General features: G+C 37.1%; 4 protein-coding genes across 7 annotated transcripts; 2 read left to right on the top strand and 2 right to left on the bottom strand.

Annotated features, from left to right (window-relative positions):
* The first annotated feature begins 583 nt into the window (after window positions 1-583).
* Window positions 584-1,968, top strand: LOC119984744 (uncharacterized protein At4g13230-like). The gene is made up of 3 exons (XM_038828832.1): window positions 584-967; window positions 1,095-1,220; window positions 1,327-1,968. Exons 1-3 carry the CDS (start codon window positions 848-850, stop codon window positions 1,540-1,542), a joined length of 462 nt encoding a protein of 153 aa, XP_038684760.1. The 5' UTR covers window positions 584-847; the 3' UTR covers window positions 1,543-1,968.
* LOC119984745 lies at window positions 1,238-3,108 on the bottom strand. Its single transcript, XM_038828833.1, has 5 exons — window positions 2,899-3,108; window positions 2,678-2,831; window positions 2,304-2,345; window positions 1,962-2,091; window positions 1,238-1,435 (listed from the first exon to the last, which is right to left on the bottom strand). The coding sequence occupies exons 1-4, from the start codon at window positions 3,023-3,025 to the stop codon at window positions 2,070-2,072; spliced, it is 345 nt and encodes a 114-aa protein (XP_038684761.1). The 5' UTR covers window positions 3,026-3,108; the 3' UTR covers window positions 1,238-1,435; window positions 1,962-2,069.
* A 552-nt stretch (window positions 3,109-3,660) lies between these two features.
* On the top strand, window positions 3,661-6,476 carry LOC119984372 (probable serine/threonine-protein kinase PBL25). Of its 2 annotated transcripts, XM_038828284.1 has the most exons (5): window positions 3,661-4,161; window positions 4,350-4,540; window positions 4,631-4,820; window positions 4,923-5,320; window positions 5,397-6,476. In XM_038828284.1, exons 1-5 carry the CDS (start codon window positions 4,050-4,052, stop codon window positions 6,366-6,368), a joined length of 1,863 nt encoding a protein of 620 aa, XP_038684212.1. In that variant the 5' UTR covers window positions 3,661-4,049; the 3' UTR covers window positions 6,369-6,476. The 2 variants fall into 2 exon arrangements, with proteins under 2 accessions (XP_038684212.1, XP_038684211.1); XM_038828283.1 differs by having other exon boundaries at window positions 4,631-5,320.
* LOC119984371 (DEAD-box ATP-dependent RNA helicase FANCM) lies at window positions 6,091-20,402 on the bottom strand. Of its 3 annotated transcripts, XR_005464891.1 has the most exons (25): window positions 20,232-20,402; window positions 19,804-20,140; window positions 18,827-18,970; window positions 18,066-18,148; window positions 17,842-17,956; window positions 17,591-17,682; window positions 17,422-17,476; window positions 17,221-17,342; window positions 17,032-17,145; window positions 16,241-16,422; window positions 15,150-15,280; window positions 13,386-13,446; window positions 13,192-13,262; window positions 12,941-12,990; window positions 12,702-12,867; window positions 12,390-12,517; window positions 11,974-12,312; window positions 11,858-11,897; window positions 10,223-10,996; window positions 9,594-10,061; window positions 9,386-9,437; window positions 9,013-9,159; window positions 7,189-7,895; window positions 6,764-6,887; window positions 6,091-6,221 (listed from the first exon to the last, which is right to left on the bottom strand). XR_005464891.1 is itself a non-coding variant. In XM_038828281.1 (23 exons), exons 1-23 carry the CDS (start codon window positions 20,280-20,282, stop codon window positions 7,316-7,318), a joined length of 4,302 nt encoding a protein of 1,433 aa, XP_038684209.1. In that variant the 5' UTR covers window positions 20,283-20,402; the 3' UTR covers window positions 6,939-7,315. The 3 variants fall into 3 exon arrangements, 2 of the variants coding, with proteins under 2 accessions (XP_038684209.1, XP_038684210.1); XM_038828281.1 differs by lacking the exons at window positions 6,091-6,221; window positions 6,764-6,887 and having other exon boundaries at window positions 6,939-7,895; XM_038828282.1 differs by lacking the exons at window positions 6,091-6,221; window positions 6,764-6,887 and having other exon boundaries at window positions 6,939-7,895; window positions 10,223-10,984.
* Between the last annotated feature and the right edge of the window lie 1,395 nt (window positions 20,403-21,797).

Here is a 21,797-nt window from a genome sequence, read left to right as displayed (position 1 = left end):
GAGGAGCTTCTTTGATCCTCTTTTCCCTTTCTTTTAAGCCCAAGAGCCCGAACTACATATATGAAATCTGGATTAAAAAGGAATATATACAAATACAAAATGGCTATGGATATATTCTCAACTCGCAACGCACAAAATCTCAATGTAAAGGGTACTTCATTAACACTCTCTATAGTGAGGAGCTTGACTAAAAGCATTTTGTCAAGATTTGTAGTCTCGCATCGAATTGACATAACTCAACTCACTGGGTGGTGTATGAGCAAAGCTCTAGCTTCTCTCACATATGTGATGCATTTTATGAGTCTTAAGTACTTTGGAGATAGCCTAAGAAAACAAATCCGTGCGGGACTTTGGCCAGAGCAAACACACATTAGAACTCTACTGGGCCGGGCAGGCCCAACAGGTTGTTATGCAAAAACAAACTAATATGATAAATCTACTGGGCCGGGCTTGGGCATGGGCATGTGTCCCAAACAAGTCTCAGGCCCAACAGGTTTTCACTGTAATCAATTGAAAAGCTGAAAGCCTTTTCTTCCATTTAACAGAGATACGTGCCTAACGATACCCGAGTGACGAGTCGTCGAGTACTTCAAATTTTGGCCTCGTAAAGGAGAAGTAAACAAACCCCAAAATAAAGCTAAATTTCCTACAATACTGGGTCTACTTGACCATTAAAACACTTTCTTAACCACTCATTTCCGAGAACTGCTCTCATCAGTGCAATGTAATCTATCCCTTTGTGTGTGTGTCTATATATACATACACACACACTATACAGACACACACACTATATAGACACACACGGCAAACCAATATTCTACAAGAAGAAGACAGAGAGAGAATCAGTATGGCAAGCTTAAACATACCCATCAGCCTCCCCAAGTTTGGCCATGTTGGAGCAACAATTGCTAGGAGAAGCACTTGGAACCCGAATTTTTTCTTGGCTTCAAGCCCCCGAACTCTTCAAGTATGCATATGCACATACAGCTCTCTCTCTCTCAATTAAATTTGGTGTATGCCTCATCACTAATGTGTGTATAATTAATCTCTAATATGTATTTATATATATGCATACATACATATAAATTTTGCAGGCAACGTCTCACCCAGATGGGGAAGCAGCACGAGAAAAGGCATCAGAGGCCGTTCAACATGGTGTTGATGAGGCAGTCAAGACCGGTGAAAACATGAAGAACAAGGCCGCTTCGGCTGCTGAACAAGTAATTAAGCATGCATATATACAACTTAATTTAATTTAATTTAATTTTCCCATATTTATCTGAATTTTTGCATGATAATACTATTGAATAATAAATAATTGAGTAGGCGACAGACAAGACAAAAGGGGTGGCAGGGAAGATTACAGAGACAGCACAGGATGTGACTGAGAAGGCAAAGCAGAAAGTGCAAGATGTATGGGGTTCGGCCGTGGATACTGCACAAAAAGCCAAAGACACTGTGATTGGCAAGGCTGACGACTCAAAGGAGGCCATCAAAGAAAATGTAGAGACTGCCAAGCGTAGCATGAACTCCAAGAACTGATTAATTAATTACACTAATTACTTATTTAATTTCATTTTGAAGTCTCATCTTGAATACTATCTCATGATGAGCTCAATGTCCTTCATCTAATATTTTCTAAAGTTAATTTGTTTCTGTTGTATTATTTGTTTTCTATTGCAATAGAAATCAATTTTATAAACAATGACCAGTTTTTTCTTATTTAGTTTGTTGTCAAAACAGGGATAGAAAAAAGCCTTGCCTCATTCTTCTTTTTAACCAAAAAAAGAAAGAAAAGAAGATCAGGAAGAACTTGAGTATTATACCACCCATAATTTTTGTCTTAAGAGCTAGTATTCCTATAATATAAAAATGTCTTGTCTCATTGCATTTGGAAGAAAAAAGTTGTACTTAGGAAAACAACCAAATTAAAAAAGAAAAGTATGTTTCAGAAAGCAAACCTCGGATCTCCGAAAGACCATTTGATGCAATGCTGGGGACTATAGCAGGGCGCCGGACACACCATATTTCCCCATCTGCCGGAATAAGTCCCTTCCCCATGACAAAATCTAGAATCTCTGCCAATATGCCCTTCATGTTGAGAAACAATGAGAATCAAAATCTGCAGTTCTTGGAAAATTATTACTCACAAGAGAGAAAGAAATCAGTAACCAATTTATCATACATACTTTTGTCTAACCTTTTGAATTTTCCCTTAATATACGCTTAGCGATGGCAAGATCAGAAACGATCCAAAAGGACCGCATAAAATTAACAGAAAAATGATTAAAAGATATAGTTACCTCTCACAAACAATCTCATTAACTAACTTCATCATCCTCTGCCTGGAATAATGCAAGAAACAGATAACAACAGCATATTAGAAGACACAAACCTTTGGTCCAAAATTCAACCTGAATGAATATTCCACCGTATGTGAGGTAAAGTTCATACAAGGGGATGAAGAATGCCTCACTACAAATAGCACTAATTTGCCCCTTTGCTTCTGGAATTTTTGGATAGTTCTCCGTAGTTTCAATCCATTTGAACAAAAAGCCCAAAAGCTCATGTGAAATTCCCAATTTCGACAAGCCATTTCTCAATTGAGATGGAAAACTTGAACAACAGCCAAAAGCAAAAACATGTCGTTCTACGAAAACAACACAGAGCAGCATACCCTGATTGCCGTGCAGTGAACTCGCCGGAAGCAATCCGAGCCGATAATTGAGCGTGTCGTTTCTCCTCACGCACCTGATCTACACTCTTGACGCTATCGTCTATCGAGTCAGGTTCTCTCCCATTCGACGCAGAACACGTTACAATACAAAATCCTACAACCAAATTACAAACAGTTAGCAACTCGTTTTCTACCAATACAAACAACGAACGCACACTGAACTGCAAACATCGAGAAACCGTTCGATTTTGAAGATTTGAGTCCACTAGTATGAAGTTTCGTAGAGAAACGTTGGGGTGGTGCTGCGATCGAGGGAGGGACTTGGAAAAGAGGAATACGGACAGCCATGAACGTTTGTTAGGGTTGATCGCAGAGAGAGTCTTGATGGAGATTTTAAGGAAGAGTTTGCACAGAAGGAAATCTTTGTGCCTGCATGCATAACGGCCAACACCACTAGCTCACAGTTATCTAATTCCTTATTGGTGAGAGAGGAGGCCAAAATTTGTGTTTTCTGTGTTTTTTTTTAAAATAAAATTTACTTCGCATTATAATTGAATTTTAAGCGTCTAATTCAGTCAATTGTCAAACTAACCACGAAATTTCGTACGCATATATGTTTAATTCAATGGATTGTCAACCTAACCACATTTCATTGGTAGTGCTTTTTTGTTTTTTTATCATACATAATCCTTTTTTAATGTCATTTAACACATATTGATGTCAAATTATGGATGATTGAGAAAGATTTTAAATTTAAATTATTAAATGATCATTTTCTTCGCCAATCATTTATGATTTGATGTCACAACATAACTCTGTTATCTCAAATATTGAGATGAATGCACATATTTTATATGCATCATGTGATGCATGTGGAGTCTACGATAATTCGATTTTACATGAATCATAACATTTGAAATAATTGCAATAAAAAAAAAATTGGAATTCTTAGTATTTTCGTTCATAATATTATTGGTATTGGAACACCACGTCATGAGAGCAACGGTGTAACAAATAAAATAATTTAAAATAAATTACATACTACTGCCTAAAAAGAGGAAGAGAAAGAAAAACCAAAACCTTAAAGTGAAAGAGTGGCCGCTCAATTCTCCTTAATTGTCTCGGAGAAAGTTGCTCATTTCCATTACCTCACACAAGAAATGGGGTTTCTCTGTTAATCCCTTGTTTAATTGCTTGCCAAAGAACATTCATTAGTTCCTTCTTCCCCTCCTGCGGGGTCCTTCAATTCAGTTTGAGGGACCCACAAACCGGCATTTCTCCTAGTTTTCTATTCTCTATCATCCATCATGTCTTAAATCTTTATCCCCAAGCGCTCGATCTCAACCTACAACATTAATCCTCCTCCTCTTACATGGTTCATTGTTGTCGGAAAATGAACTGCTTCCCCTGTTTTCGATCAAAGAAAAACAAGAAATCGCAGCACGAGAGTTCTGTCAGAGAAGCAGTTGAAGCAAAAGTAATGGGTACGTGGACAAAAAACCTTGTGTTGTGCATTGGATTGGATGTTGTTTTCTTTTATATCTGCTGTTCATGTATCCATGCAAATATATTTCCTCTCTTGCATACTCTTAGAAGCACAAGCCCGACAATTAATCCATGGATGTTTTTCCAAATAATTAATCTATGGAGGTTGTTCATTCTTCATGCGCAGAGAACACGAGACCGAGACCAGGAGGTGAAAAAGGAGAGGCAGCTGCTCATGCTAACAATGGAAATGGTCAGGGGCAAACATTCACTTTTCGCGAGCTTGCCACTGCAACTAAGAACTTTCGTCAGGAGTGTCTGATCGGTGAAGGAGGATTCGGAAGAGTCTACAAGGGAACCCTTCAATCGAGTGGCCAGGTTGCAAGCACTTCAACCTTTCTCAGTTCTATAATCGCTAATATGCTCTTCACTTGTTACTGATATGCCTTTGTAACTCATGTTGGCTAGGTGGTAGCTGTGAAGCAGCTTGACAGGAATGGACTGCAAGGAAACAAGGAGTTTCTTGTTGAGGTCTTGACACTGAGTCTTCTGCACCATCCGAATCTGGTCAATCTCATTGGCTACTGCGCTGACGGAGACCAAAGGCTTTTGGTATATGAATTCATGTACGGGGGCTCTGTGGAAGATCAATTACTTGGTAGTCTTCTTTGTTTCAATATACTAATTCGTATATTCCCATGGGTTACGACTGCAATTCTGTTGCATTTAGAATATGAAAACAATTCAATCTTACCTGCAGACCTGAAGCCAGAACAAAAGGGACTAGATTGGTATACAAGAATCAAAATTGCATATGGTGCTGCTCAAGGTCTGGAGTACTTACATGATAAGGCCAATCCCCCAGTTATATACCGTGATCTGAAGTCCTCGAACATCTTGTTGGACGAACATATGAAGCCAAAGCTCTCCGATTTTGGCCTCGCCAAGCTCAGTCTTGGTCCTGCAGGGGATAAAATCCATGTATCGTCAAGGGTGATGGGTACCTATGGATATTGTTCTCCAGAATATGCAAGATCAGGCCATCTCACTTTGAAATCTGACGTATACAGTTTCGGAGTAGTTTTACTAGAGCTCATCACTGGACGAAGAGCTGTCGACACCACAAAACCTGTTGATGAGCAAAATCTTGTTTCTTGGGTAACTATTGAAACTTTCTTTATATTTGTCAACGGTCTTTTGAGTGCACTTGACCTTTTATGCTTGAATTGGGCAGGCACAACCGTTGTTCAGGGACCCAAAAAGGTTTCCTGATATGGCAGATCCACTGCTTCAAAACCGATTTCCCGAGAGAGGATTGAATCAAGCAGTTGCAATAGCAGCTATGTGTTTGCAAGAAGAACCAGGAGCTCGTCCCTTGATGAGTGATGTCGTTACAGCTTTGAGTTTCCTTTCAATGCCTACAGATGAAGATATTCCTTCTCACGTTCCTCTTGCATCCTCAATTCGTAAAGTTACAAGTCAAGTCATAAATAATTACGAATATGAAAATACTTCACTGCATGGAGGAGAAAACAGCAAAAAACAACTTTATGATGACACTTCAGATGACAAAAGCTCACACCATCAGAAAAATGCAGAGCTCCCCAAAAAAAGCTCTTCAAGATCAAGCCGGAGTAGCAGCAAGAGATCAGGTTCTTCGGTCACTCAAAAAAGCAGTAGTAAGAGATCAGAGGAAGGAAGTGTTTCTTCAAGTGTCAGAAGTGGAGAAAGATTGAGCAGCAAGAAATTGGGATCCAAAACAAGCCGCAAAAGCAGCAGCAGAAGTAGCCGCAGTAGGGCATCAGATGATGGAAGTGTTTCATCAAACGACAAATTTGATGAAGAATGCGAGAAATCACTTTTTTCATTGAGCCATGAAAGTAGCAAAGAAACTCAGGATGATAGTATCTCTTCAAATCACAGGAGCAGCAGAAATTCGCTTTCTTCAACAAGCCGAAAGAGTAGCAGAAATGCCTCTTTAAGGAAAAATAATAGCAAGGGTTCATGGAATGGAAGCAGTTCTTCAAGTTCCAAGAGCAGCAGAAGATCCAACATCCACCTTGATCAAAGAAGCAACCAGGGATCAGATGATGGAAGCACTTCTTTAGGTCTTTTCAGTAACGAAGAAATACAAAACAACACTAATGATTTTGACCATCGCAGCAGCAACAGCAGCATGAGATCGCAAGATGGACATGCTTTCTAATCATAAGGAAATTACTATCTTATCAGGTCATCAAGTAAATTGTTCAAACAGTATTCTATACTGGGTCATCATATTTATAATACATACGATGCATTCTCTTCTCTTAACATTTTTGTATACCATACTTCATAGAATTTATCACTTACTACATGCAGATGCAGATAAACCATGCACCAGTAATGGCGAAAAGTTGAAAAATAATTGAATGGTACTTAAGGCAGGAGAAATTAGGCTAATTAGTATTGTTTATTTCATGGAATAGACCTACATATATCAATTCTATGAAGAGGTTTAATGGCAATTGTTAGAGCAGCGCCAGAGTGTAGAGTAATATCAAAATTACAATGAAAAGAAACGACCGACCGTAGTAGTAGAGTAAGGGATGAATATCTCACTCTTTTCAAGAAGATTCAAGCCCTCTGCAATTCAGAAACCATGCACCAGAACTCTCTTGGTTCGACTCCTCTAGAAGACAATGGTTAGACTCAATCATATGCTAACACAAACCTGCACTTGAAGCTGCCATAGTATTTTTAGAGAATATATTTGAACGAGAAGAGAGCTAATCAGTGTGTTGAAATTGTGTTGTGGCAAGGAATAGGGGGATTTATATAAGTGGTATGTATGGAGGTATGCATTGCTCACCTTATCCACCTCCTATGAATTTTTTTGAATACATAATTAAAGCATAAATAGGTTTCCTATTTACATTAACTTCCTACGCAATGTATATATAACAAAGTAGACTCTCCCCTTGGGTACCTAGATAAGATGTACATAGTAGTAGACTACATTTTTTTTTGCCCTCCAACTGGCATACCTTGCTGGTAGCTCTGAGCCTCAATCAAATTTGCAACTCAACCTCATAACTTACTCAGTATTGGAGAAGCTTTGCCAATCCTCCAGACATGCTCCAGCGGGGCACCATTAGTAGTTCCCATGAAAAACTACAGTATTCCAAGATCAAATGATGGAGAACAAGTAAGAAATGAATTCTGTTGATTTGATTGGGGATTTGTGTCTTGACTCCTTACAGCCTCCTCTGGCTTATGATTGAGAAGCAAGGTTGCCTGTGCCTCCAGAGCATCAAAATCAATATTCTCATAAAACTGGTCATCGCATAACATTTCCCCATTCTCATCAGTTTTATCAGACTGATCCTGAGGAATTGATTCTCTACCTTCCACTTCCAACATTGACAATAAATTGTGCTGTAACTTTACAGCAGGAATATTTCCTGAATGGTGAAAACTCAGTTTTCTCTTGCGGTTCTCCATTACCCCATTTTCTGTAGGATATTCGGCATTTTTACTCGTCATGGCTCCACTGAGTCTTTCTGAGTTCCTTCCAAAAGATTTCAAATTCGTAGAGTCGGACTGTTTCGCACAATCGGTTTGAGGTGTCTGCAAAGAACAAGCAGGCGAACTTCCACTTTTGTTGGTTCTGATCATGGAAACCCCAGAATCAGGAGTAATAGCAGAAGAATGTGATTGCACATGTATTGGTGATTGGCTGAGCAAAGAACGCCTGACATAGGAACTGGTTAGTTTTCCAAAAGCACAGTTTACCACAATGGAAAGCCACATAATTATTTGTAAAGACTAAAGAGAAAGGAAACTTTACTTGGAAGGAACTTCTAACATCTAAGAGAACCAAAAACTTCGGAGAAGACAAAGTATTTCAGGGACATTTGGCTAATCCCACCGGGCCGGCCATCAATGAGTGGCAGGTGTAAATTTGTTCTACACTGTTGATTCAATAGTATTGCTAAGAAAAGATGAGAGCATCAACGACTAAAATTGCTTGTCTTTAGATCTATATCTCAACTGAACTGAGTTCCTCTGGTCCCTTAAGATCCCCGTCATAATTCTTATTAAGCATCCATGGCCTAAGGAGACTAGTTTACAAAGAAAAGGAAATAATATGTATATATATTCAACATAATTATTGTTTTCAAAAAGACTTCTTCAGTTTAATTAAGGATAATTTTGGTAGGAATTCCAATCCAGATGGGAAAAATCGAGTCATCTAAGCTAATGACAACATAACTCGCTATCTGAAGCTTAGCGTTTTTACAGTAACAAGTGAATATAACAGAGGAAGAGAGACAATGCTCTTGAGATGGTAAAAAAGTGAACAAGAAGAAACACACTTTATTATGGTGAGTTATACAATATATGCAGCCCTACTTATAATCGCAACAGGATTTAATTGTCATAGCTTGACATGATCGTGATGATGGATTATTCTGTACGACATGAAGGTTTGACATTTTAATAATCTCTAGAAAAAAAAAAAAGTAAGAATTTGAGATAATGCAACTCTTCAACCCATCCTTGGCATTTGCTAATTCACGATGATCACACTGGTGGTGATTTGCTTGTAAGAATTTATTATTAAGAGGGCATGTTATATCCTCTTTTTCATTCACAGGTTGATAATTTGCAAAACTCTAATTTCTGGATTGATATTAGTTGTTCCCTTCTCTCAAATAAATTATCCACTTTCCGAATATAATTCAGCAATGCCAAAGATTAACATTGTTCTGGGACAAGGCCCTCTTATAGAAAATACAAAACAGATTCACTCAAGCATGAGAGAGAGAGAGAGAGAGAGAGAGAGAGAGAGAGAGAGAATTAAGAACCTGTATATTGCCATCATGTCAGCTCGACCAGCTTCTGCCTGAGTACTCGCAGCAGTAGGATTAATCCTGTCATCTAAAAAACTATCATCAAATGAGCAGCTGTCCACGTCGTCTTCTTCATCAGATATTTCTGCATCTGATGAGACCCTGAGCACGAGGAAACATGGGAAAGAAAGCTTGTCAGATATTCAGGAAATAGTATCCCTTTCTACTTTTCAAAATATGATGTAATCTCAACAATTTTTTATAGGGAAATTTTTTTATAACTGTCATGCAGGACAGCCCAAGCACATGAATGAGAAGTCAATGCTTATAAATTGGAAGTAAAGAATAATCTTCACAGCATATAATAATCATCTTTTCAGGTTCTTACTCAGCTTCATCCTCAATGAAAGCCCGAATATTATCAGCAGGCTTCCTTTTACCTGAATACAAAGAAAGGGAATATCACATATCACTCGCAATTTTGGTTCCAAAACAGATCACAACCTGATATCCATGTAGTATAATGAGGCTTCCATTCAAGCTACAGAACACAAAGAAAATTGCCAACAAATGTAGCAGAAATAAATTGATATTACCTGTCCTGTGCTTCATTTGGTTAGGACTGGTCCTATAAAATGAACCAGCAAGGTTTGCAACAAGGACAGAATTTTCATTCATGCCTGGGTTCCTTTTTTTTCCATGCTCTCCAATTTTACACAACCTTTTAAATCTGTGTGCTCTTTTAACAGAGTCTGACTGACCACCAGAACTGAGACGCCAGTCCTTGCTATTGCTACTGTTTGTAAGATTTGGCGTGGGAGATTGTAATCCCTCAGTGACTGGAGAAGCGGAGTTGGTATATCCAGTGGTATCAGCAATATTGTGCATATTACATAGAGGGCTTTGAACTTCTCTGTTTACATGAGAAAGTAAGCTGGTTCTCCCACAGTATCTAGTTTCCCAATTGTCCACTTCCTTTTTCCTTGGAGTTGAAGACTTTGATGGCATTTCCATGGTAACAGTGGAAATAGGAAACTCATTTCCTTTTTTATCATCTAATAGTCCTGCAAGAACAAGTTACTTCACATAAATAATAAACTTTACAGCCTCCCAGAGCTGGTATCCACATAATACGTTTTATATTGGTAGAAGTGTTAATATGTGTGCAGTGGGCAGGGTTGAGAGTGGGAGTGGGGGTTGGGCAGAGGAGGAATTAAATACTGACCCCGTTGACTGATAGGAGACACTGGAAGAACACCATTCTTGATCATGCTAGTCTGCCTTGGACTAAGTTCAGCATCTCTAAAATCATCGTTGTATTCATTAGTAGGACTAATAGGTGACTCGGGAAGAACACCATTCTTGATCATGTTAGTCAGCCTGGGACTAAGTTCAGCATCTCTAAAATCACCATCGTATTCATCAGACAGTACTGGTGGTGCCTTAATTTCTGAAGCATCAAGCATTCCAGCAACACACTCCCGTTCACTTGAAACATTTCTTCTTAATATTGGAGACTCAGGGACGGTTTCAATCTCATCTATCATTCTGCCTTGTTGGTCACTACAGTTCAATAATTTTGATTTTGGCAAACTTTCTTTAGTTTTGCATCTTCTCTGAGAAGTTGCTATGACTGCAGTATCAATAGCTTGTACAAAGATTTCTTCATGGCCCTTGGTCAAACTCTCTAAAAGACTAGAACTTTGATTTGAATGGTTTAGCAACACTGCAGTTCTATCACTAATACAAATGGAATGTGGTAACTCTTTGAAAGGAAATGAAGGGACAGATGTGATAAGGACCTTTCCAAGAGCATCAACGGATACAAAATCTGAACCAAAAAGGTAGGAGTGAGTAGGGTTAATGCGACAACCAATATTGGGTAGACTATTCTTCTCAGTCCGTAAGCTTCGAACAGGTGATACTTCTGAACCTGTAGCTTGTCTATGTGATTTGATGCCTGGAGAATTATCTGAAAATGTAGAATCTGCAACAGCGTCTGGATAACTCATTTCAGATATGATTGCAAATGAATAGAATTATATACATATATATAGCTCAAGGATTCAAAAAGAAATTTAGTATTCCAAAAATAAAATATTAATAAAGCAACAAATATAAAAGTCATCAATGAATTCATTGATGAAAAATTATAAACTGAATAAGCACTTGGCATCTTGGATACTTGGTGGGATGGACCACCAGTTCAATTGATACAGGTGGAAAAAAATCTGTACATAAAAAGAAGTACAAACTAAGCATTATGCCAAAATTCTTATTCAAAATTATAAGGATAGAAAATGCCAGCCATTCAGTTGTTGTGTCCCATATCCTCCAAAAAAAGGTTATGATCAACTATCAGAGAAATACTGAAGAAAATACCCCATTAAACTGAAAAAAAAAAACAGGAAGGAACTCAAAATATAATAATAAAATCATACCCTATCCATTTACATAATGATTTCAGAGTTGGAGCATAAAATTTACACACTTGCCTACGACAAGGTACTGATGATTCTGGGCCTTTCAAGTAGTTGTGACTGATAGAAGTAGAGCTCAAGACACAATAATATTATATTAAAATCATACCCTGTTAATTTAAGTGTTTATTTGTCTAAGATTATTAAAAGAATGAAAAACTAGGATGCAAGTTGCACTCAAAAGGGTTCATGCTCAATTCAGCATTTGAATACAAGAAAAAAAAAGAGTATGCATATCCTTCTGCTTGTGTGATATTTGCAAATAAACCTAGCACAAATTATTCCTTCTCCTTTCTCCTACTGCTTAGGCTATCATAATTTAACAGTTCTCTAAATACCAATTTTGTAAAACAAGACTTTGTCCCGTAAAGATGATATACCTTCTCTACTATTCTTCTGATTTTCTGAAGAGACTTCATCCTGTATACATTAAAAAAAACAGATAAGCAAGAAATATACAAAATAAAAGGGAGGAGGCAACAAAGGGTAAACAAACCTCAACAAATGAAGTTCTTTTGCCTCTAGAAAGGGATAGTCCGAGCAATTCTTGCATTGTTTCAGTCAGTATGCCTGTTCTACAAGAATGCTTCACTTTATGCACTCTAGATGGAGATGCCTGGAAGCGAGGAAAAGCGATAAGAGAAGGTCGCCAGTTATTTTCACTGTTAGGATGGAAATACTTGGCAATTGAATCAATCTCTGCAATAGTTAGTTTTTCATCAAAAACAGGTGCCTGAATAGAATGATCGTCATCTTTCAATTTCTTTCCACGAGGAATAAATTGTTCGATTGACAGCTCAACATATTGGACCTCTGGTTTGAGAATATGGGGAATCTACATTGAACATAACAGGTATAAGAGGCAGGAAGGAAAATGCTAAACAATACATAACCATACAACTTTGAGTTCACCATTCTAGGACTAGGATGGAAATTAAAGCTGTTCATCCCCCCATGTCTCATGTGTTTCTTCACAGCTGTGCTGTTTGCTTGCTTCCGCGCATAGCCCTTTAACTCCGACCCTTCACAAGCTAAGACAAGTAAAACTAGTCAAGGAAGATTTATTAAACCACCCAAGCTAAAAAGTATAAAATCCTTTTATATAGAAAAACAAAGGATAAAATCCTAAGGGGAAAACAAATACTGAAAGCTTTTTTGTTCTCGTATTGGTTTCGACGAAAATATCCAGTTCATAAAAGCATGAACAAAATGACAGAAGGATATCGACTCGGCCGTCATTCTTTCTCCCTGTTCTCCCCATTCGCTGAATCATTCTCAAAGGTGAGATATTAGCATCAAAACATATTACAAGATCAACTTCCACAATATCCAAACCCTCTTCTCCGATTGAGGTGGCAACAATGACGTTGTACCCACCAGCCCGAAATTTCTGTACGATGTTGAATTAGCCAATAGCAGAGGTTAAAGATTTAATAAAGAGAAACACGGAGTAGCATCATTACCTGCAGAACAGCCTGCTGAACCTTCTGTGATTGGCCTTTCAATGCCTTCCCTGTAAGTAAAATTAATTAATTTAACGAGCAAGAAATTCCAACAAATCTGCCTCATTCGAAGGAATGAGCTCCATTACAACCTCTTTCAATCACCCACTGCAATCCCCTTCCCCCGCCTCCCCCAATCCCCCCAAAAAATAGATGATGCATGAATTTTCTTTCCAAAAAAAAAAAAAGATTTAGAGGAACAGAGTATAAACCTGAGCTTTGGCCGATAAATTCAGTTGCTTTGACTACATGTCCAACATTTGCTAATGCATTCATTATATCCCTGAGCGTGAGAACCATTAAACAAGCAAAAGTTCTTGAACTTAAGATCCACACAAACCAGGACAAAGTAAAATAGTAAAAGAATTTTAAAAGGTAAGAAAGAATAAAGAACATCATTTTTCACCTTACACTTCCTCTAAAGTTTGAGAAAATAATAACCCTCGAGTTTTGTGGATCTTTTGCTTCTGCAACCACATATTTGGGTGTCATCGCCAAGTTGTTATATAACAAAGAAAGTCAAGAATTTTGAAGTTGAACAATGCTGAATCTTGTAATATTTTCAAATCTTGTAACATTTTCAAGATTTTCGGTCAAGCAAGAAGTCAGCCATACTACCATAATTTCAAATACGATATTGAAAGAGTTTGAATGCCAAAGTAGGGTAAGATTATCCTCAAAAATGCATTTTGTATGCTAGTGTAATTCAGCAATATACTAGTTACTGCTACGAGATCACACTGCAGAACTCCCCTCTGCCTGAGGCGGGGATATTGGGGGGAAGAAAGAACAAACTAAATTTCAAGAGTCAAGATTTCTACTAATATGTTTCTTATAAATTAACATTTATTTATAATTTCTACAATTCTTATACATTTTTGTGCACAGAAGTTGCTTATGAAGTGCACATAAGTGCATAAAAGTGGCACTAAAACCAGATAAACTGAATTCCAAGCATCTTATATTTTCCAACCCTTTTGATTTATTTCTATTTGATATGAACAAGACGCAACTTTTGATTACCTAGACTCAATGTCATCTGCTAACGCTATATTATCATTATCAGATTATGGCATCTGAAGGCTGATAAGTCAGGCAATAACAAGAAAGGAAAAACCTGTGGCTTTTACAGATGCTTGAAGTTAAGGGCCACTTCAAGTTCCTAGGGTTTTCCCATTCAAAGCACTTGGTTTCCCTCGTTACGTAAAAAATAAACAAAAATTCAGGCAAAGAGAAATTCCTTGGATATGCCTCAATGTATTGAATATGCCATTCAAGATCGTCAATGATAAAAGAATGGAAGGGTTTAACAAAAATCTAATCATTACTGGAAATCCACTAGTTTCGCCCATGATGATTCTCATGCTACTCGAAATATCATACATTTCCCAAACATTTGATATATGGATATGTAATTATTTATTTCTTTTTAACACCCACCAAAATAAATCTAGGAACCTTACAATTTCTTTATTTTAGATAAATGGAGATCTATGTAAATGCCTTTTCTCATCTTTCAAAGATGTTACAATAACCTCCTAAACCAAATATTCTATCCCATAATCAAATTACTCACCGTAAAGCTCATTGATTATTTATGATTCATGGATCATAACTTAATCTATACCCAACTATACCTCAATAGTTTGAGCAATTCAAAAGTAAACGTAAATGAAATGAAGTGTGTTTCAAAAACAATTAACTTGCACCCACTATCCTACTGGAAATTAATAAATGGTGGCCCCCTCTTATTTCTTTTTCGTCTTCAGAAAATGAAGTATCCATGAACCAAAGAATACACAACTAAACTTTGGAAAATCAAGCAACCAAGCAAAAAAAAACATCACACCCTAAAACAGAAGAAGATAACAAAACAAGCGTGAACACAAGAAGATTGCCCCTAATACTACGTTAATGGTTCAAGTAGAGATGTATCCATGAGATATGAAAGGGAGGAAATTTATGTATTCGAAGTTTATAGTGGAAGATAAATTGGATAATTATCAAGAGAAGGGCACAATGTTGTGCATGGTGGGGAGGTACAAACCATTTTCTTTCAAAAGAACTACAAGCATACACTTTATAAACTTCATAGTAGTGAGGAATATAATGAACTATGTCATGCAAATAAATCAAGCATTTCTGAATCAAAGTAAGACGAAGCACATACTGAAATGATCAACCAGTACTTCTATCATTTTTGACAGTTTGGGACTTGGAGCGCCATGAGACAAACTTCGTTCCATTAAGAGTTTTGCATTGATAATATCTTCATTTTTGCTCATCAATCTTGCAAAATACCTGCAACAACATCAAGCACCATAAAATGACTGGGAAAAAACTGTATCCTTTAAATTTTGATAGAAACACTCCGCAAGAAAATCCTCTCTGCAGTTCAGAAAACCAATCAAAAAATATGTTGGCAAATGGGCGCCTTGAAACAGTAAGGCACCTGATTCTTCACTGAAAATTAGCGATAGTCAATAGAGCTTAGGGAAACAGCTCTTAATATCACGGGGATGAGCTAGGTTGTTGCTAATTCAGTGGCAGGGTAACTCAGAGCCCGGTGCTTCTGCAGAAGTATAGCTAGGGGCAAGAATCGAATTAGCTTCATTCCTTAAACGTTTTTTGGATCATATGGAAGAAAAGAACAAAAGGGCTCCTAAGCGGGAAGAAGCTTCTTTGTGTATTACCAAAAACAGAGGTTTAATAGCATCTGCAGCTGGTCTGGTGATAGTTCTGATGTAAATAAAATTCACTCATTGATGTACTTGCTTTGTTGTCCTGTGATTAACACTGTTTGCACATGGAAGGCACCTCCTCATTTTGTCTTCCAATACTCCCTTTACTAAAAAGTTTTGATCAAACTAGAAAAAATATTATTATCAGTCTATCTGGAATGAAACCTATAACAGGTCAGTGGAGCAATGAGTTCTGATTGGGCAAGTAACATCAAAATCTTGAAAATAAAACTCAAAAGAACTTTTTCGGCCATCTGGCTGGCAGTTCAAATTCGATTGAATTTGACCGACTGTGGATAAGAGAGCCATGGAGCCTCCAGTTGCGTTAAAGGCTACACTCACAAGCTAAACAACATATTCTTTTGTATTGAACATCAATTATTGGCCAAGCTTCAGTACAAGAGCCGCCGTTCATTGTTCTCACTATGTTTCTCAAAAGAACAAGTTTTCTCAGCAAATGCTCCTAAATCTATGGCTCAAACATCAATATATGGATCAACTGAAAATTTGCAAGACATACCCTTGTTTCAATTTCTCTTCCAGCATTTCATATGCTGGCCTTATTCCATGGCTTGCAAGTAGTTTTCGAATATGATAGAGCGTAATAAGTACACTAAAGTATGCCTCAATTTCTCCGATCTTAGGATGAGAAGGTGCTTGGCGAAATTTATCCCTTGAATTTAGTAAATCACATGGGCTTAACTGTCAGAATCCATGTAAATGGAAGTAAGAAAAACCAGATAATTTCGAAGTTACTGCGAAGTAAATTGAAATTGGAAAGAAAAAAAATTGAAGCCTAAAAAACTATAGCATCAACTCTATTTAGGTTTCAAGAATCAAGAGTTCCGTGTACAAGAAAATACAAAACTACTCTTTGATCATATTATAGCTTTATTTTTATAAGTCCCATGATTATATTATTGATTTTTTGAGGGAGGCAAAAACAATTCTTGCCCATTGTGCAAATGATGTGGAGCATACTAGCACTAGACCGAGGTCCTCACATCATGCTTCCTTGCTGTAGTAAAAGAAGATGCATGAATAAGCAGATGCCAATAACTCTCGTAGTTATTGATCCCAGTAAATTCACATGAATGTTCGAAACTGAAGACAGTTTCTCTTCCATAGATGTAGGCCTTAGGCACATTACCAAACCAAAACTCGTTCTTGCTCATGAGCTTTCAAGTTAAGCCATTTGCTAGGTTGATTGGACAAATTGAGCAAAGAAGGGAAAGCAAAACAATAGACACCACACCTCAAAAGTTTATTGCAACAAGATATATAAAGGAAATATGACATTTGGAGACTAACAGTTTGATAGTCTCTGTTCTGGAGAAGTCCAAAGAATGAAAGCCTGACTACATACGGGTGTATCACTTCCAACAGCCGCTTATTTATTTCAACAGCATCTCGCCCCAAGGGAACCTACCACATTTTAAAAATTATCAAAGTTTCAGTTGCACTAACAACCACTTAAAGCTAGAAGTAAACACTACATACCTCAATCAATTCTATTTTTCTCTCATGAACAAATGGGCTGACATCATGGTCATTCTCATTACGGTGCTCAAGTGTTGATATACGCAAGTTGTCAATAACAAGCTGGATAGTCTGCTGCTTTGCTAGATAATTGCATCTAAGATAAGATTTATACCATACAAAAGTTTTCAATAGAATCATATTTTAGAGTTTTGGACTTACATCCAGGCGTTGCAGTCAGGGCTAATATTCTCAGCTGCACTGGTACATCCATCAACTACAAATTTACATTCGTTACCATCTTGAACTGGTAATGATACATCCACTACGAACTATGAATAGAATGTTGCTTATTGCTATAATTAAGGAAAAAATAAGTAGAAGAGCAAACCTCACGAATTGCAACGCAATAAGAATAATTTCCCAATGCACGATGAGCCTCATCAATCACCAAGCAAACCAGATACTTTACCAAACATGTCCCTGAAAGATGTTGATCCATGAGAAAAATCTAGTGTCAAAGCATTCAACAAAAAAAGAGATAAATAATAGGGTGAAAGAATAAAGTTATTGTGTAAAATAACATTTGCAGAATCATTCAACCACACTCATAATTCATTAAGTACATTTTTAAAATATTACCAGATTGAATATCTTTCTCCAGCACTTGCGGAGTAACAAAGAAAACCCGTTTCTCTTTCCAAAAGCATGCTCTTCTTGTAGGACTAACCTGACCTGTCATATCAATTGTCCACTCCTGCAATCAGTTAATTCAATATTCTCAAATATACAATTCTGATACTAGACCCCAATGAAAGGTAAAACAGAACAAATCACTTTGTTAACAGGTAATAAAAATGTGTTACTTGTGGTATCCCCACAACATTATGGCACGCTTCAATTTGTTGCATTACAAGGGGTCGAGAAGGAGCAGCAAAGACAATTTTCCCTGCAATGGAAAGAAAGGGCATAGCTATAAAAGTCTGGAAAGAGCTTTCAAATTTGACTTGAGGAGTCACAACAAAAAGGTCCTGGAAGAGATATTAGGCGCATGTGAAGTTAATAATTATTTAGTCAGCATCATGTTTAATATTTCACGTTTCAAGTTTAGTGTCAACCCCTTGGATAAACAAACAGTAAAAGAAACAACTACGTGGCAGAGAAAATAGTTATGTAATTTCTTCATGATCCAGAAATCTGATTTCCCTGAGAAGTGCAGCCAAGAATCCTCTTGCGACTAGCCAGAACATCAAAAAGGAAAGAGAGTAATATAAAACAAACATAAAATCAGCATATAGTTCTTGACTTCCAAAAGCTTCAGGGTGCTTCATATATTGGCATTCACTTTTGGCTGATTTATTTTAGTCATTCTTCTTCACCAACCCTTTTCCAATTCGTACAATTGTCAAAAATATTTATAGTGAGATGCATACTTTAATGTTCTAGTTATTCACTCATCTGTCCCAAGAGCCAAAAGGAGAATAAATCTCTGCCTGTTCAATTACAATATAGCAAAATTATGCCTTCGATGTAGTCTTCAGAAACTACTAGTAAATATTTACCAAGTAACATGGCAAATGATTGAGGACAAAATCGACTTGAAAGGAACAGAAACAAATATTGTTACCATCTGGAAACCATCTGAAATAGTTATACATAACAACTGCAGCAATAAGTGTTTTCCCTAGCCCTGTCGGCAACGCCACTAATGTATTTGAAAATAATGCTGTCTTGGTTATGGCAAACTGATAGTCACGATATGGGATGTTAACTGCATTCAGAAGAGGACAAAATGTAAGGAAAAAACCTTTTCTATAGCAGATTAAGTTTAATAATGAATACACATGCAACATCATTTCATAAATCTTGATCCACAAGATCAAATCAAAGTAGTCTGATTGCGAATGAACTTCATGCAAGTGTTTGGAGAGTTGGACCAAACTCTAAAAACATAGTACCTGCAACTACTGAAATGCTCAAATAAGAAGATAAGAGTAGTGTATGAAAGTTATTTTCCCTTTTGGTGAAGAGATTCAAGTCCTACCTCTCCTTGTCCATCATGAGAAAACTTATTTAGCAATTAACTGCTCCCCGAAATCAATGGCCACTTTATGATTCTACTCAATGTAATCATGAGTTTTTAGACCCACGGAAGCAATTAAGTATGTGACCCACACACGAAGAACCAAAGGAAGGGAACTAGAACTAGTGAGTAGTGATATACAAGTAAAATCCCAAATGCACCACCTAACCAGAGAAAACCCACAATTTTCCCCATGAAATATAAAAAAAGTTACATGATTTTTACTTGTTCAATACCCCATCATTCGAACAGAAACATATATCACTAGCAAAATAACGAGTAATGAAAACATTCAGAATAAAAGATAATGTAATGGAGAAACTTTTATCCTTAAGAAATATAAGCAAGTGTTTCAGGAAGAATCGCTTGGATGTATCAAAATTTGAATTCATTCTTCAAAACTCATGTTCCTCATATTCCGACGAACCACCTAAGAACTTACCCACAGGCCCCCACGCTTTCAAGAAATTTTAAAAAAAAAAATTACGGCAAAATTTATGGATATTGAAGGTAAATTAAACCTGGGTAAATCCAAGTTTTAGCTGCCTCGGCATCAACTGCAACGAACGGTACCCTCTCATCAGCCTCAGTCCAAACCTCCTTTGGATTCTCAACTTCTAAACCCTCAGAGTGAGGCCTAGGGATTTCCTTTCCTATAAATTTATCGAGCGTGGATTGCTTACAAGTACTAGGCCCTTTCTTAACAGAACATAAATTATTCGAATTTCGCATCGACGTTGTACCATCGGGTGGGGCAAAATAGGAAGACGAACAATTCTGGGGCGTGGATGAAGTAGAGGGTTTCGCATTCTGGCAACTTACATCGATCTCTCTCACGGCTGCTTCCCAATCAAACTCCTGAAAATCGATTCACACGAAAAACATTGAAGGTAGAATAGATGATAGATTTTACGCGTGAATATATAGAGAACTGTGAACAGAAACCTACTGCGTCTTCTTCGTCGTCGTCGATTACTTGGACAGGAACAGCCGAGGTCATTGAACGATTTGCGATGAGTTTCCAATTCTGATTTCGGTGATAGCCAGAGAGTGTATGCGGATAAAGCGAGAGAGGGAGAGTCGGAGAAGAGTGGCGGCAAAACTTGAAAAATAAAATTGCTTGTTTGGTTTTCACAGTGTTTACAGGGAGTGAAGGCATGCCCTTTATAGGACCTGGTGCGGCAATTCACCACTGTCGGTTCGATCCAACGGTCATAAATTAAAACATACCAACATAGGAAGTATTTTTGAAATCATAGTAGCGTTTCCCAGTGTTATAAGGAGTCGCTGGATCTATTTTCGATCAAACGGTTATAAATTTTAAAAAAGCTAAAACAATTATTTTTTGAAGAAATTATATTAGTGTTTTTGGGAGTTTTTTCAAATAAAAAAAATAACTTCTTTTTTTCAGAGGGTGATAAAAAATTAAAAAATACAGAAAATAGTTTCTGTAATTATTTTCTCAGAGAAATATCCAATCTTTTTTATCATCTAAAATATATTTATAAAAAATATCTAAAAATATCATTAAAACTGAAATAAACTTTCTTTTGAAAATGGCTTTTTATTTTTGAAGAAAAATTAAGGAAATAAATAATTTGAAACAATAATCAAACAAAAGGAGGATCATTTCTTATGACATTTTCCCATTCTTTTATAATATTTTTTAGAATGAATTTTTTGATTTTTGGGATCCCAAAGTTCCATTTAAAAGTATAAGCCCTAGGGTATAAAAAGCTAATTAACAAAATTGTAGTTAAATGATTTTTTTTAATTATAACATGAAATTTATTTTTTAAACGTAGTCAGACCCCAATTTTTCCTAAACACACTTGTTAAGCGTAATTCCTGAAAATTCTAAATTTTTATAAATACACCCAAAATACATAAAATCTTAGACATTTTATAAATGCACCCTTAAATCGGATATGTCGTTGCTGGTCATGTCATCGTCTATTGGAGTCATTTTCGAGTTGAAGATTACTGAAAACATGAAACTCCGGCTCGTAATTATCTCAGAGTCAGTATTCGAGATCAGGTCATCCAAAAATGCCTTGTTTGGGATCAAACTCGGGTCGTTGATTTTCGACAAGTGTCTTGAGCGAAAGATGGGTGGAATGGGTTGGTTTCCTCTAACAATGGTCATATTGTTCTGATCTGACTACTTTCCTCGCGGTGGCCACAAGCTTTCGAATGTGATTTTTGCTATTACAGTGAATGAAACTCATCGAGGTTGGTCGGATTTAGTTTGTGATGGCTTATGCTTCCATTTGGCGACAGTAGTTATAGGATTTGTGCTCAGACGACGACAACACCACGGTTGATAGTGGTTGTACTCGTGAGGAAGAAGAAATAAATGGTAAGGGTGGGGTGTAAATAGCATAGGTTAAAGAACATACAAAGTCGGGGTATACTTAACAAACTTTGAGGTGTTACTAAAGCTTTCCAAACAAAATTATGCCGTTGGGCCTAAAAAATGGGCCGAGGGCCATGCACCTTGCAATACTTTCAGACC

The sequence above is a fragment of the Tripterygium wilfordii genome, chromosome 18 (assembly GCF_013401445.1).
Source record: "Tripterygium wilfordii isolate XIE 37 chromosome 18, ASM1340144v1, whole genome shotgun sequence".
NCBI classification, from domain to species: Eukaryota; Viridiplantae; Streptophyta; class Magnoliopsida; order Celastrales; family Celastraceae; genus Tripterygium; species Tripterygium wilfordii.
The sequence above is the reverse complement of the archived record's forward strand: the minus strand, read 5'-3'. Positions and strand labels throughout refer to the sequence as shown.